This window comes from Ascaphus truei, chromosome 1 (assembly GCF_040206685.1).
Source record: "Ascaphus truei isolate aAscTru1 chromosome 1, aAscTru1.hap1, whole genome shotgun sequence".
Taxonomy (NCBI): domain Eukaryota; kingdom Metazoa; phylum Chordata; class Amphibia; order Anura; family Ascaphidae; genus Ascaphus; species Ascaphus truei.
Window position 1 is genome coordinate 495652733 of NC_134483.1, and position 15992 is coordinate 495668724.

The 15992-nt window shown below is 41.7% G+C and overlaps 1 protein-coding gene across 4 annotated transcripts in view; it reads left to right on the top strand.

Moving 5' to 3' along the window:
• The window catches only part of LDB2 (LIM domain binding 2), a 448439-nt gene that overhangs the window by 356823 nt on the left and 75624 nt on the right, over positions 1-15992 (top strand). For all 4 annotated transcript variants that reach the window (XM_075569001.1, XM_075568993.1, XM_075569006.1 and 1 more), the window contains exon 5: positions 3143-3226. In XM_075569001.1, the coding sequence (XP_075425116.1) occupies positions 3143-3226 (84 nt within the window). The remainder of the gene's footprint in view (positions 1-3142; positions 3227-15992) is intronic.

A 15992-nucleotide genomic window follows, 5' to 3' on the forward strand; every position in this document is an offset into this window, starting at 1 on the left:
GCATCCAAAAAATGACTTACAGTATCCATATAATATTATGAGAAAGTTCATAAATATGACCCCCTTAAATGTTGATTGTAGTATCGGTTCAATATATACAGGGGAGACTAGTGCCTAGTGTAGCCTATGGCAATCACACAAAAAGTCAGAATGGCACAAACAGCATCTCCCCAGAACAATAGATAAACATCCAATAAATAGTATATAAAGGATAAGACAAACACTTGAGAAACTCACTTTGTAGAATTCAGTTACGGCTTGTCTGTCCTTGGTCTCCTTCAGATGAGGTCAATTATCGTGCAAATTCTGCCTAGTAGAGTAGCAGCAGGAACAATTGAAGAAATAAGCAGAGCACTGCAGGATATGAAATAAAGAGACCCAGAGGGGGGTTTCACATGTAAAAAATAAATTATTTATTGGATCATGACATACCCCAGCATAGTAAAAAAAAAACGCACCTACGCATTTCAGGCAAAAAGCCTTTTATCAAGGGCCTCGATAAAGGGCTTTTTGCCCGAAATGCGTAGGTGCAGTTTTTACTATGCTGGGATCTGTCGTGATCCAATAAAGAATGTATTTTTACATGTGAGCCCACTCTGGATCTCTTTATTTAATATCCTGCAGTGCTCTGCCAATTTCTTCAATTGTTCTAACTGGGGGAACAACCTAAAGTCCTAGGTGTGGGGACCTCCATCTGGAAGCTTACCCCGATATGCGGTCCCAAAATGTGCGCCATGTCCTCGGTATTATGGGCAACACAGCCTTGCTCTCCACTAGCTAGCAGTTTTAAATTCCCCATTGTTGCTTCACTCCAAATAGCTCAGGCCCACGCTGCACATACAGTCCGCAGCTTCACCGTATGCTCCAGACCCCCACACTGGGTCTCCTCAGTTCCCTTCTGCTGACTCCCAGCTCTTCTTTTTCAGGGGTTCTGCCAGTCTCCTGTCAGCACACAGCCTTCTGCAAACTGTAACTGAAATTTACACACAACACACAAACAGCATACTGACACACTGACAGACTGAAACACACACTGCAAATTGACACACAAATACACAGCATACCTTCCCACAGCAGCACATAGTAACTCCTCCCTCTGATGTCATGGAGAGCAGGGGCAGGCAGAGTTCTGCAGCTCTCTGCCTCAGTTCCGCCCAGCCTCTGCTGCCTGCTCTCTCCCCCCTTGGCTAGATGGCTTGGCCAAATGTCCCGGCTCTCGCCCCTGCCGGTGGCCCTGAGCAGGCCCCAAGTGCCGGGCTATAGCTACACCCCTGGCCTTAGGGCTTGCAACTTTCTTGCAGAGCAAATCCACTCACCAGGTGGTCGACCTCTCCCTGGTTCCTCAACAATAGACCTAGTCCCATCATAGTGTCCAGGCCTTCAATACCAAATTCAGATTTTACAAATTATCACTGAAGGTCCCCACTCTTCAAAAGAGCTGTACATAACTGTTTTACATAATTTAAGAGTAACATATATAGGACTGCTACAATAAACTGTACATACATAAATAACCATCATATCATTGACAGGTAAAGGTAATGGTGGGCTTAACCTTTATTTAAAAGCAGCCAAATCTACCTCTACCGTCACACCCAGTATTTCACACATATAGCCAGCATCTCACACATATACACACCCACACACCCACTTATACCCAGCATCTCACACACACACCAAGCATCTCGCACATATAGCCAGCATCTCTCTCACACATACACGCACACACACGAGGAGGTTGTGGAGGAGTGTATCTAAAGAGCACTTTAGAAGCGGCGTGGTGTGCTCTGCTATTCAGTAAGCCCTTATCACGTCCAATCCGTGTCTAAGAGGCTATTTTAGAAGTGATCTCACTCTGGCTCTGCCAATCCAATCGGTTTGTCAAAAAAGCCTCGAACGCGTTTTTTTTCTTTTTTTTTTAGAAAAACAGCTATTCTTGTAGCTCTGTTATACAAACCGCTTCCAAAAAAACGGGGGTTTTTTTTTTCCAATCCACCTCAAGGGTGGTGAGATACGAATTGTGAGTTACATCCTGAGCCTGAAATATGGATTTGGCTGAGAGAGCAAAACCCATACAGTAAGACAGACTGGGGATGGGCTAGCACTACCTCATACACTTTCTGGTATGTCTGCATTGGTCGGCAACAAGTTGTGCGATTTATGCAGGACGTGGGAGAAGTTTAGGATGGAGTTACATTTGCATGTCGGAGCAGGTATATGCATTAAGAATTGTGTGGCTTGCGTACCTTTTCTAGTATGTTTTCTGCATTGGTTTTCTCCGTATACATAAAGATGGGATAAGTATTGTTTTTAGTGCTCAATTCTAGCACAGCATTATGAAATGGGATTAATTCTAAAACGGTATCAATACCCTTGATTCATATGGAGCAAATCACACCAACTAAATACTAATTCTTGAGACTCAAATGTTTTAGGTGCAGACCAACTTCTTGACCTCTCTGTCTCTCAGTCTCTCTTCAGAGGTAAAGATAAAATGCCATCATTACTTTCCAATGTTGCCCACTGTGCACACTACTAATAGAACCAACTGACCTACAAACTGGATACAAAATATAGGATATATAGTATATAGTCTATCTCTGCTATATTTCGTAATATAACAATTTGTAGTACAGTACTGTATATTAGACATAAATGATCTCTTTAAAGCTGCAGTTCAGTCTTTTTTTTTTTTACATTAATTTTTTTTACTTCAATAGTTTCATGTGGGCAATCTCTAATTACCTAAATAACTGCATAGCTGCCGGTCAATTCGTTCTCCGTCTATTGATCGGCAAAGTTTGGCGACATCTTTAAATATGGGGAATGTAAATCGTTGCTATAGGAACAAGCATGCTTGTTAAAATAGAATACAAGAAAATTTGTCTTTCAAAGTTGTTGTTTTTTTAAAACAGAAAACGCTAAAAGTATTTTTTCTTACTACAGAACTGATTTATTAAAAAAAACACACATGCAGGATATTGCCTGAACTGCAGCTTTAATAGATGATACATAAACTATTTTATTTCATCCAAGACTAAAGATACTGAAAATCAGTGAATCTCTGGTGTTGGGTGAAATCAAAAGCTATCATACATATGTAATAATGATAACAACAATAATATTGTTTTTCACTGTCCAGGCGCAAGACCCTCAGGTGCTAGAACAACTTTCCAAAAATATCACTCGAATGGGTCTGACCAACTTCACCCTCAACTACCTCAGGGTAAGAGATATGTTTACTACAACATGAATAACTGTTTTTAAAGGCATGTGTAACGCTAGAAACTCCTACAGTATGCTTACTGTTTTGCTGAGAACCCTCCAGGTCGTAAACTTGTTGGAGATGTATGCAGAGAATATGAACACTTACCAGCAATGAACACTTTTGGGAAGGAGGGGGCATGGGGAGTTATTAAGTTGAAAAGTCACTTCATATGTGATTAATAGGAGGATCGGTATAGTGCTAAATTCAGTAAAGTTACAAGTTAGGGAGTTTGTCAATTATTTTCTGTGGTTTAGCTGCAAATGGTGGCGGGTTCTTAATAGTGGCAAACAGACCACGTTTTAAATATGATATGTTTCGCTTAAATGCGGGTTCACTCAACAGTGGTAAGTCTCACAGATAAGGCTTCATTGGTAATGACTACCCTCACCACGCAGGGGAATCACTGATACGGGATAACAGACTGAGGGGCTTATGCAGAGAGGATAGAGAAGGGAAATAGCGCCATCTTTTGGCGAAAATACGCACCAGAGAAGCTTGTCCTGCAGAGAACATGGCGAGATTCACAAAATCCGCCACAGCCGGTTTGTTTACTTTAAAATTAGCCAAACACGTGGCGAGAACGGTAAATTCGCCACGTTCAAATAGGGTGGTATGCCAGTAGCATCGAAGCGCTGGAACGTGCCATTCTGCCCTATAATATGGCGTGTTCCAGGTCGCCAGAAATACTTGGCTATTTTGCTACCATCTGCAAAAATAAGGTAAAGCCGTTTTCTGCATACGCCCATAAGTAACGCCAATTCTGTGGCTATTTTCCTGCCGTTTTCACATTAAATAACGTTCCTCTCTGCATAAGCCCCTGAATCTCTCATTAACTGCCATTGACTTGGGTTTACCCGTACCGGAGGTCAGTGCATCTTCCCCTCATTGCAGTGTCCTTCTAGGGATCTTAGTTATTATGTTGAGAAGCCTCTTCCTGGTGCTGGAGAAGATGTTTGTTCCATTGATTTGAATGGAGGTAAACACTTCGCTTTCACTGGGAAGCAGCGTCACAGTATGTTGATGATCAAGGGGCCTATGAGCCTTTAAAAAAAAAAAAATAGCATAGGGAAACAGTGAAAAAATATGCTCAATGTGTGAATTATAGAGGATTGGTACATTTATTGCACATATTGCACAGCTATTTGCATTTGTAAATGAATATTCATAATAAATACAATTATTTTAATAATAAACAGATTCAATATTATACAGAGAGAGGTTAAACTGCTTACTGTATGTTTATTGCTGTGTCCTGTCATTCTCCTTTCTGTTACTCTTCGGATAAAGAAAGAGAGGCTTTGCCGTGTGAGTTATGATATTTAAGAAGCCAAGTTTAAACTTAAACATAACAATATGTTACATTGTTATTGAAGTGGTTACGTGGAAATTTAAAGACATGGGGCCGTATTTACTAAGACATGTTACTCCTTTGAAGGAGCAATCCTGGCGAGACTATGTTTTTCTTTTAAATAGGTTTTCTAACAGGGGGTTTCCTGAGCTGAGCCGTGTTGATTTCATCTCCGGGGACCACCTGCTTCCGGAGATACTTACCTCCTGAGATGTTGCCGGTATCTCTGCACAGTTTAAAGCTCCTGCATCATGTGGGCCAATAGGAACACACACGGGATGACATAGCGGCTTTCTATTGGCCCGCAGGACACGGGATTTTAAAACCACCATATTGTGAACTCTGCCGGGGCAACAGCCGGCAGCACCTATGGATGTTAGTATCTCGGGAAGCAGAGGGGCCCCGGAGCTGAAATCTACATGGTTCAAAACTATTTTTAAAAGAAATACAAAGAAGCAGTGTTGCCAGGAGTGCCTTTTTAAGACACCTTCCGTGCCATGAGAGTCATTACAGCACATTCATTTAACGGGTCCATATGTATTTAACTGTGCTGGCAGGTATCTTATGAGGTAGCAAAGCATAGTAAATATGGTCCTTAACAACTACATGGAAAATATCTTCCAAGCCTCAGTTCACATTGTTTACAATGAAATTAAATTTACACAAATTAAACCTAGATCATATTTTGTAATATATATATATACATACACAAGTTTTTAAAGGTAACCTCAAGATCACCTCAAGATCAAGGTAAAGTGGGGCATACCATCATTTACAGAAAGTGTAGTCAGCTTTCACTTTTAATACCATTTGTTGCTGATTCTTACAGTTTGTTTCTCCCAGAAGGTGTAAGCATATATACAGTAATTAAAGAAGAAAACGGAGCAAAAATAAAAGAGAACCCCATATCATGTTTTCAAAATGATGACAACGTATGCCGTTTAATGAGGCAAAGAATACACTTGTAATGTGTTAATTAGTGAAATGTTTTATATGTGATTTTTGAATTTGAGTAAAACTGGGAAACAATCGCAGAGGGAATTTAAACTATATTTTAGGGGAAAGTTTTTCATCTCCTGCGTAATATACAGTATGTGCTAATGCTATGCAACTCTCAATGGCCCAAAGACAAAGCAAAACTCGTAGACTATTTCTGGATTACCTGGCCCATTGCTATAGGAAGTCTGTGTTTAAATTAGCCTGAATTTCTAGTTCTGCAAAGAACATGTGTGCAGCGAGTTGCATAATATACTGAAGTAGCAACACTTTTTGGGATAACATCTTTGCGGATGGATGTTACAGTTTATAGTGTCGGGGGTCTGGCGGCACCAGAGCTCCGGCACTTTGAGTCTCGGAATCGCTCCAAGCGCATTCACATGGCTGCAGCTGGGGCCCAGATGGAGGAAACACAAGTGGAGCAGACTGGCCGTTCCACTGCAGCAGTCAATCCGATCAGCCCCTAGAAAATGAGCACTTGTCTGTGACGTAACTAGTGCCAGGGCCCATGCCGTGCAAGGTGCGTCATTGGGGTGCTGTAAAGGTTAGAAGATATTATATATAGCAGGGAAGCGCAATCTTTTTTTCCTGCGCCCCCCTGCCGGCTCATCCCATCTCTTGGCGCCCCCCTATTACCTTGGCTCCGGTGTCGGCGTCATGATGTCACATTGCCATGGCAATGTGACGTCACATGACCTCGCGGCGTCATTTGACATTTGCCTTGGTGACGCGTCTCCAGGAGCAAGGTGAGTGCCGTTTTCAGAGGCGTTCGCCGCTTTCCCGGCACTTAATTTAAGTGCCTTTGGGAAGCGCCCGGGGCCTCAGTAAACCCTGCGCCTCCCGCAGACAATTGCGCCCCCCAGGGGGGCGCACCCCCCCCCCCAGTTTGCGCACCGCTGATATATAGGATAATACTCATTCACTACAATATTTCTTCCTAATAGCATATATTCTCAACAGACAACTTCTGTTCATCTAGATCAGGAGTGGCCAACTCCAGTCCTCAGGGGCCACCAACAGGTCAGGTTTCAAGGATATTCCTGCTTCAGCACAGATGGCTCAATCAGTGGCTCAGTCACCAACTCCAGTCCTCGAGGGCTACCAACAAGTTAGGTTTTAAAGCTATCCCTGCTTCAGCCCAGGTGGCTCAATCAGTGGCTCAGTCAATTACTGAGCCACTGATTGAGTCATCTGTGCTGAAGCAGGGATATCCTTAAAACCTGACCTGTTGGTGGCCCCTGAGGACTGGAGTTGGTCACCCCTGATATAGATTTATGTGCCGTTGACTTGAAAGGTCAATGCCTCCTAGGACCAAAGTGTTCTGTGTGCTGTGACATGTTTAAGGGATTGTATCTCGGTGATTGATACCTTTTTTGTATGAAAATCTGACATCGAAGTATTTTTTATTTTAAGTTAGTTTGTAAGCATGATGTGCTGATACTTTGAGAGGTGTTTTATTTCTCCTGACTGCTCCCTATTATCTGATGTCATTGTGTGTTCTGTAAGAGTTTGCACAGCTAGAGCCCCCTCAAGGGCCAAAGGTATAGAAACCCCATTACTGACAACCAATCTCACACTCCGAGGCAGATCTTAGCTCTTGTTTTTTGGCTGGCTATGTGAGACTGAAAAGTTCAAAACGAACTATGCAAAATCCTGCAGTGAAGATTTGTCTCTTATGTTAAATTAATAATTTTACAGTGGGATTGCAAACAGAAATAACCAGTGGTCGACAAATCACCAAAAAATCTACTCGCCGAACAAAAAAATCTACTCGCCACCTAGTACCACACGTGTGCTGCTTGGGCCAATAGGAGCTCGCCACTATGTTAAATCCACTCGCCCGGTTCGTGCAAATGTGTAGGTTTGTCGAACACTGGAAATAACTATCTAGCCACAAGAACTAATACAATAACTCCATCCTATTTCTGATTTTGTTATTTTTTTAGGAATGTTAATGGGAAATAGGAATCAGCATTTATACAACTTTATACTTTTTTAAATATGTAATATTATGAAATATATCTGCTTGTATTTTACGCTTTTTTTGTTGGGTGGGTAAAAAATTAGAGCCATTTCCTCTCTTAGGAAATAATAGTTTTGCTGCCAAATGATAACAAAAAAAGGTATGTGATTTATAGGGAAGAACTCCTGCATATTTGTTAGTATACCTTGGTTCTTTGTGTTTAAAAATAAATAACAATTTGGATACATTTTTCTCGTTTAACTTTATTTATTTTTTTTCCCCTATGAAACTTATTTTTCTTTCTTCTGACTTCCGTTTAGATTTCGTAGCATTCACTGTTGATACATTTGTCTTCTACATAGTAACGTTTTTCTTCATACTTGGGGGAAGATTTACTACTCCAAAAAGGGGTATCACAGCTCGACCCCACATTAACTGCAATGGCAGAAAGCAATAAGGAAATGGGATGCTAGGTTATATAGGGAAAGTTATTAGCATGTATGTATGTGTAACGGGTGTTCCCCCACCCAATCGCAGATTATACGGTGGGTGCGGAGAAACATATATTGTTACTCGGGTGTGTAGTGCGTTACCTGTTGGCTCACAGGAGGGCTGAGCTTCCGCCACGGGAAACCTGGGGCATTTACAATACTATGGACAACCACTTACTCGGTACAGCGCCTCCACCTGCGATGGCTCCCACCAGAGGGGGAGTGGTTCCTCGCAGGACAATCAATAATACCATACACAGCATGTATATTAACTAGTGACTTTACTAACCGGCAAAACAATATATCACGGCAATATCATAATAACCTGTGTCCCTCTCTAGAGGAGACACTTACTGCGTCGCGCAGGACGCTTCCCCAACACCAGGTGATCCCACCCAGTGTCCCGAGGATCCCCACCCAATGTCCCGCACTCTTGGAGAGAACATGGGTGACTGCGCAGTCACTATTAAAACTAAGGGCCCGTTGGTGCACTTGTGTATTAGATAGTACCTGCCGAGCACTCCCGTGCTCGGATCTCCAACGGGCTTCGCAAAGGATCAGTCGTAGGATGACGTCATCTGATCCCCAACCGGCCTCCTTGCACGCGGACCGCCGAGAGCGATCCCACCCTGGAAACAGTCTCTGAGGACCCCAACTTGGATCCGAACCTCTTAGCAGGAACCGCAGCGTCCGCTGTGTCCCTATCTAATCTACCCTAACATAGGACCTGTCCCTACAGCACTAAGTGACACGCGCTATACTATAGGCCGTCCCTATAGTACAGCAACCTTGATGGCTTAGGGGGAACTCCTAGGGGCCTACAGGGGTTAATAACCTGCCCCACTCCCCTAACTCTTCCCGGGCCTGACTATTACTAAACTAGTCCCAGCGCCTGCCGCAACAAGCTGTGACCCACTGAATGTGTGCAGCCAACATGCTACACAACCCTGTGCCTGCCTGTCAGGCCCCACGGTACTGACAGCCGTGACCCTGACAAGACAGCACACTAACACTAAGGGCAGCGTCCCTATCTTGGGCCTCCCTCAGCATTTACCCACTAACCTAGTGGGGAGTTGGGGCCTACCTGGGGTGTGGGTACCTATCTGGGTGCAGGAGCTGCACTCTCTCCCCGCACCCTTCCTTCCCTCACAGCTCCCCTGCTCCAACTGACAAACCTGAGTGACAGTGGCAACACTCACTATAATGGGGTAACTCAGAGCTATCTCGGGCCCAGGGGGTGCTGGCCTAGTACAGGGAGTCCCTGACTCCTGTACCCTACCTCCTTCCCTTGGCTGCTCCTGGCTCTGACTGCCTAGCGTGGGCTCAGCGCGCGAATTGTATCCACTTGCTTTTAGGAAGCTCCTAAGCCCTATTGGCTCCCTGGTATCACGTGGGGCACGCATAGGCTCCTGGGATCTGTAGTCCCTGCTTAGTGCCTCCTCTAATAGGCTAGGGCTTCGCGGGCTTTTCCTACTCTCTTCTGCGCATGCGCGAGCTATCTGGGGCTGCCTCTCTGTTTCCGTACTCTGCTCTAGGACTCGCGCGACTCTAACTGCCTCCAGTGCCCTTCCTGCGCATGCACGATCACTGCGCGTGCGCGAGTGGCTGTGGAATGGCGGCGCCCTCTTCGCCAGCCGCCGGGATCCTAACGACGCGACCGCGGCCTTAGCGACGGCCTGATCATGTCCCCGGCAACCGGCCGCCGGCACGAGAAGATGCGCTGCTCTCTGCTCCGGCCCCCACCCTTGGAAGCAGCCGTCGGGTCCGTCGCTGGCTCCGGCGGCACCCGCGATCGGGCTGCACCAAGAGAGGGGGGTCTCAAGGAGCTGCTGGAGACCAGGGCTATATATGTATGTAGTGTATCTTTATTTATAGAGTGCCATTAATGCACATAGCGCTTCACAGCAGTAATACATGTGACATAATCATATAAATAACAAATAATACCAATAACACATAATGGGAAGAAGCACTTCAGACATAAAAGTGACATTTAGGAAAAGGAGTCCCTGCTCCGAAGAGCTTACAATCTAATTAGCAGCAGAGAGAGGTAGTAATGTCAATTTATAGATTTTTTAAGAAAAAAGGTATTCCAAAACAAAAAAACCCCAGTAATGTTGCATATAATAATCCATATTGTATACCAGCACTGTACACTTTAATCATTAAATGTGTTAGATTGTGCTGAATATGGTCATGGATTAGTATATTGCTAAAATATAACATTTGCAAATGGATACTGATGTACTGTAGCAGACGTCATAGCTCTCGCTCACAACACAACATTTTGCACTATAATGCAGAATATCACAGCATTTCCATAGGAGTCAATGGCAGTGATAACACGCAATATCCCACTATAACATGCCAGCAGGAGCAATAACCGTGGCTATGTCTGAATATAATGACACACGGTAATTAGAATCAATACAGTATGTAAAAATAGCCAGTAATAATTTACACTCAGTTTGGGGGAATGATCTATGAAAATTAACTTTTAACATTAATACTAATACTAAAGTGATGCTACCTAAATAGGTAATGTCCATTAGTTTCCCTGCGTTTAACCAGTATCCACAAAATAAATGAATGCAAAAACAATAGGCGTTAGTGATCTCATTAGTATAGCACTGTCTTGTGTTAGCTTCAAATAGCATGGAGTTAAACCGGTCGTACCCAAAGGTGTCGTTACTACCATCAAGACCCTGAATACTGTAGGTGTTTTGGTAAAGTAAAAAAGAGAAGACAGGAGAGGAAAAGAACCCTGTGATAACAATATGATAGCTAAATCATACCTAACTGTGACTGTGGTCTGACACTTATCCAGGCCCTCTTAAAGACCTATTTCAGGGTCTAAATGTGAGTAACGCCACCTTTAGCCATGGCCTAACTAACGTAACGTTAAATACCTGCGGTAACTATAACGGACCTCTGTGGATATGCGCTGTTAGAAGGAATGCCTCTTTTGCATATCATTAGCACTAATGTTCTTATAGTAACGCAAGGGCCCGTTATGGCTGGAAACAACATTTAATGCATCGTTACTGAGCTTTCAAGATCTCCGTTAGCACTTAGCGAGACATTAACATCTCGTTAAGTCCTTAATGAGCTCTGTGAGTCTTCCCCTAAGAGGGCAGTAAGGCCAGGTCCCCAGTGGCTGCTTCGGCGATATATGTGTGTAGAGGTATCGGTACCGTGTTAGCCGAGCTTTAATAATCAAAAACGCATAGACAATACCGTTCGGTGGCTAACAAAATGCTTTTATTTGAGCGAGCTTTCGAGGTACACTGATCTCTTCTTCCGGCGATGTTACAATGAATAAAGCTAGCAAGGTTTTACTTAAAAACAGTCCATATAAGAATGTTACCTGTGACTGAAACCTAACACCCCCCCCCCCGTGTAGTATGCAATATATATACTGTATATGGTGTACAGACAGAAGGGACGCTGTAGCCATGGGTATAAGCTTCCCCTGCAGCCAGCTTCTTAATGATGAATACTGTCACATTAATCTCCTTAGCCTGGGAATTAGTGATTAGCACTGTCTTTAGGCAGCACATGGAATGGGAAGAAGCTACAATTCACAGCTGCAACATCTTCAATCCCTCTGCACTGGGGAGAGTGGGAGAGCAGACTGCTGGGGTGCTATGCCGTTTAGGGAGACAGGTGACGTCCCAGAGGGCAAATAAAATGTTTTGTTTTTTTTAATCCAACATATAATTGTATAGACATCCATCACAGACTGCTTAATATGTCGCTATAATAGAAACGGATATCAAAGATAAAAATGGTAAATAAATAAATAACAATATTCGCACACATTCTTAATTCTCTATTGAACTAAAAGTAATACATAAACATTATATTACACATAATAATATATAATATAACAATATACACAATGGAAACAAAATGGCGACGGGAGTGAGGGCGAGCTGCCAAAGAGATTGTATTTACACCACCCCTGCCCTTGTAACCAAGCAAAGGTTGTTTTTATTGGTGAGAAGAGAAACTTTTTGTCTGTAACACTAGTTATCGTAAGTGATACCTTTTCTTCTTCATTTTTTCATGTTTCTGGGAAATAAGAAAACATAATAATACTAAAAAAATAAATAATAAAAATAAGAATGGATCCAATATACTACGGGAACATGATGGACTGCTTGATGTCCAAGTCCATTTAATTTTTAAGGAGTAATCGACTCAATCATATTACAGCGTTTATCCCAGGACATGAACTCCCGTGAGCCACCTTATGTTGATTCTTGTGTTGGAGGAATCCTAACACACAAAACTGAGATGTGAGGCAGCCTCATTACTATAGTGATGCTTCAACTCAACCTATCTGTATTTGATTAACCTACCGTTTTAGTTTGCGTAACTGAGCAATCTTGGAGCCTTCCTTCCCTTCTTCCCACCATAGGAGACACCTCTTTTTACAGGGTTTTTCTTTGCTTTAGTTGAAGAAATCCTGCAATAAAGCAATGACAAATAAGAAATAGGCAAGTTATTCATTGGGCTCAGTCAGCAGCAGCTTCACTTGTCTCAGGCAGACTCCCACTTCTAACTAAAATTCTATTCTATCCGGCTCCTTCCCCTGCTTGAGCTTTTTATCCTGCCTCTGCCAGTGCCCCCTCTGCTATCAACATAATCATTATCACTATCATCATCATCATCATCATCATCATCATCATCATCATCGCCATACTCCTCCACCTCAACCGGGCCATGCACTCTTGATAAGGATAATGACAGCAAATGACGTGGCAATGGCTGATGTTGCCTATATACAGTGTGTGCTGTTTCTAACACTAACAACAATGAGGGTGTTGACTGTTATTGGCTGTTTGGCATCAGTGAGTAACGACACTGATTCTGATAACACAGAGTACGAATTAGGGGACCTGGTTCAATTCCCGGTGTCGGCTCCTTGTGACCTTGTGCAAGTCTCTTTATCTCCCTGTGCCTCAGGCATTAAAATTAGATTGTAAGCTCATCTGGGCAGGGACTGTGTATGTAACAGTCTTATGGGCTGTGTACCGAGCACTGTACTGTAATTGTGAAGCGCTTTGTACCCATTTGGGGAAAAGCGCTATATGAAATAAAATTGTTGTTGCTACAGTTGTTAAATATAGAATGTATAGGCAAGTAAGAGTTACTTTTGCTTTTCAATGTACTACTAGGAGAAGCACTATAATTGGATAATATTTCACTGTTTTTTTGTTTGCCTTCCTCTGGATCAATATATTATACTGTATATACTGTAAATAAATGCAAGATAAGTATCTGTCATCTAAATTTAGCACAGGTTGAAATCGATTGACATATGTCTTTTTTCAACCTCATCTACGATGTTGTTACAGCAAGGATTACATCACCATCAGATTCCGAGTTGTTTCTCACTACCGCTAAGTGTACAATTTGTGTACCACACTATCCTAAATAACACACTCATCCTCATCATTTAGCTCCTCCATCTTTGCCTCAATCCCTCCCTCATCCATCCCTTTTCCCTTCACCTTCTCAGAGTCTAGGAATAGAAGAGCTAGAGCCTTAGCATCAATCTTCCTCCTCCAAGTCCCTGCCCAATGCACTTGCATATTGTACTGAGGAATAGGAGTGCATCAGAATCAGGCACTGGCAGTAGTTCTGCTGGTGGGGCCCTTGCACACATAGAGGTTGAGATCTGTCTACATTTATTTATTTTTTTAAATTCTCGTTCTTCTCCTCCTCCTCTTCCATCACATGCTCTTAGTTTTAAGATAATGTGTATTTGGTTTGGCATGGATGGTCTCTCTCTAAGCCACTTCTAGTTTTGCCAACAACATCTATTTTTTTCCGGTACAATCTTTTCCCCTAGTGGTGCTGAGTTTGTCCTCCTGATCTACTGTAGTAGTGATGAGGAAGATGATGGTTTGGCACAATCTGTTTTATTTATTTTTCCTACTGGAAGGCTACTGCTGCTGGGGGTTAAGTACAACTGCGGCTTTTTAAAAACAATGTTAAAGCATTTCATTTGATTAATTTACACACATAATTAAAGGAGTAAACAAAGAAGCCCTAATGCACATCTAATATGACAAATGAGCTGATTCATTTCTATATATTTTTTCTTCTCATAAGTATGGGTTAAATTTTGTCCAAAACATGTTAAGCCTGCAACCACCGCAAGGTAGACAATTTCAGCAGGCCCTACACTACCAATTAGCTAATGGCTATTATTGTTTTGTTTCCGCTTTTCCCTATACAGTGGAGGAAATACAAAGAGCACACTATCAAATTGGTAGTAAATAAATAAACATCACCTAGTGATTTTTTATATGTCAATAATGTATTTTGTAGAATGATTTCCTGTTATCTGAATATATGTAAAATAGCCTGAGCACAGTGTACAATCATGTATACAGTTACATGTTGAAATAAGAAGGTTATATTGCACTTAATAATTGCAAGCGAAAGTTATACATCTTCTATGTGAAGTTGCTAGTAGACAACTGCTTATAGGTCCAATCCACCTAAAATACTTATTTTTAGGAGCACAGAAATCAAAGCAGCTATCAATAGACCTCTTTCAAGAAAACTTTACCTACAGTATGTCTGTTTTTGTTACATTTTGTCATATTGGTAGTGTATGAACCTTTTAAAAGTAGCATCCAAAACATTTGCCCTGCTAATTTGTCAACATTGTTCTGGGCTTCAAAATAACACACTACTACAGATTTTTGTTATATTGGTTTTACTAATGGCAGAGGAAAATGTATTCGTAAAAAAAAATATATATTTTTTTTTTATGTCCGTCTGCATTTAGTTACATAGTTACATAGTAGATGAAGTTGAAAAAAGACATACTGTACGTCCATCAAGTTCAACCTATTCTAAATTATCCCATATCCCATATCCCATATCCGTACTTACAGTATATTGATCCAGAGGAAGGCAAACAAAAAACCCCAGTGAAATATCTTCCAATAATATCTCATAAGGGGGGAGAAAAATCCTTCCTGAAGCCAAATATTGGCAATCAGATTACTCCCTGGATCAACATTCTTCCCATGTTTACTTATTTGGTATAACCCTGTATACATTTCCTTTTTAAAAAGAAGTCCAACCTTTTTTTTTAACAAATCTATTGTATCTGCCATCACAGTCTCCATTGTTAATGAATTCCACATCTTAACTGCCCTTGCTGTAATTAACCCTTTCCTTTGTTGCTGGTGACATTTCCTTTCCTCCAACCTTAAGGGATGACACTGTGTCCTTTGTACTGCCCTAGGGATGAATATTTCTTTTGAAAGCTCCTTGTATTGTCCCCATTGTGTTTCTAAAATTATTTGAATACGCATAAAAACGGTGTGTTTTTTGTTCATACACCTATAATTCAAAATGTGCAACAAATGAATAATTCTAAGAGTGAAAATAATGTATAACAGTACACAAAACATTTTATGTTTGTCGGCTTATTCTTTATTTTATTGTACTGTAGGATAATGTTTTCTTATTATTTCCATTGCTCTATAACATTTATCCATAGTTCATTGGCTCAGAGCCATGCTAGCTCTTGGGCTGGCACGTTACCATGCGGCAGGACTCTGTGCTTCTATTCCATCCAATAACGCTGCAGACTTCCTACAATTCAATCTAAAAATAGAACTAGTTATGTGAAAAATACTGCATTTATGCCTGTGCTGAAAAACGTCTGGGCTGCAGAAGCAGTGGCATGGAAAGGTTTGTTTTATCTTAAAAAGTGAATTCTACTGGAAGAAAAGACTTGATACAAAATAAAAAAAATAAGCTAAAATAATGATTTCATTTTTTATGCAAAATTCTTGTATTTAGTGCTCTGTATGATTCCATGTACACATATCTTCTATCACATTGTGTTTGGGGATAAAAACACAAAGAACAAGCAGAACATGACCTTAAAAA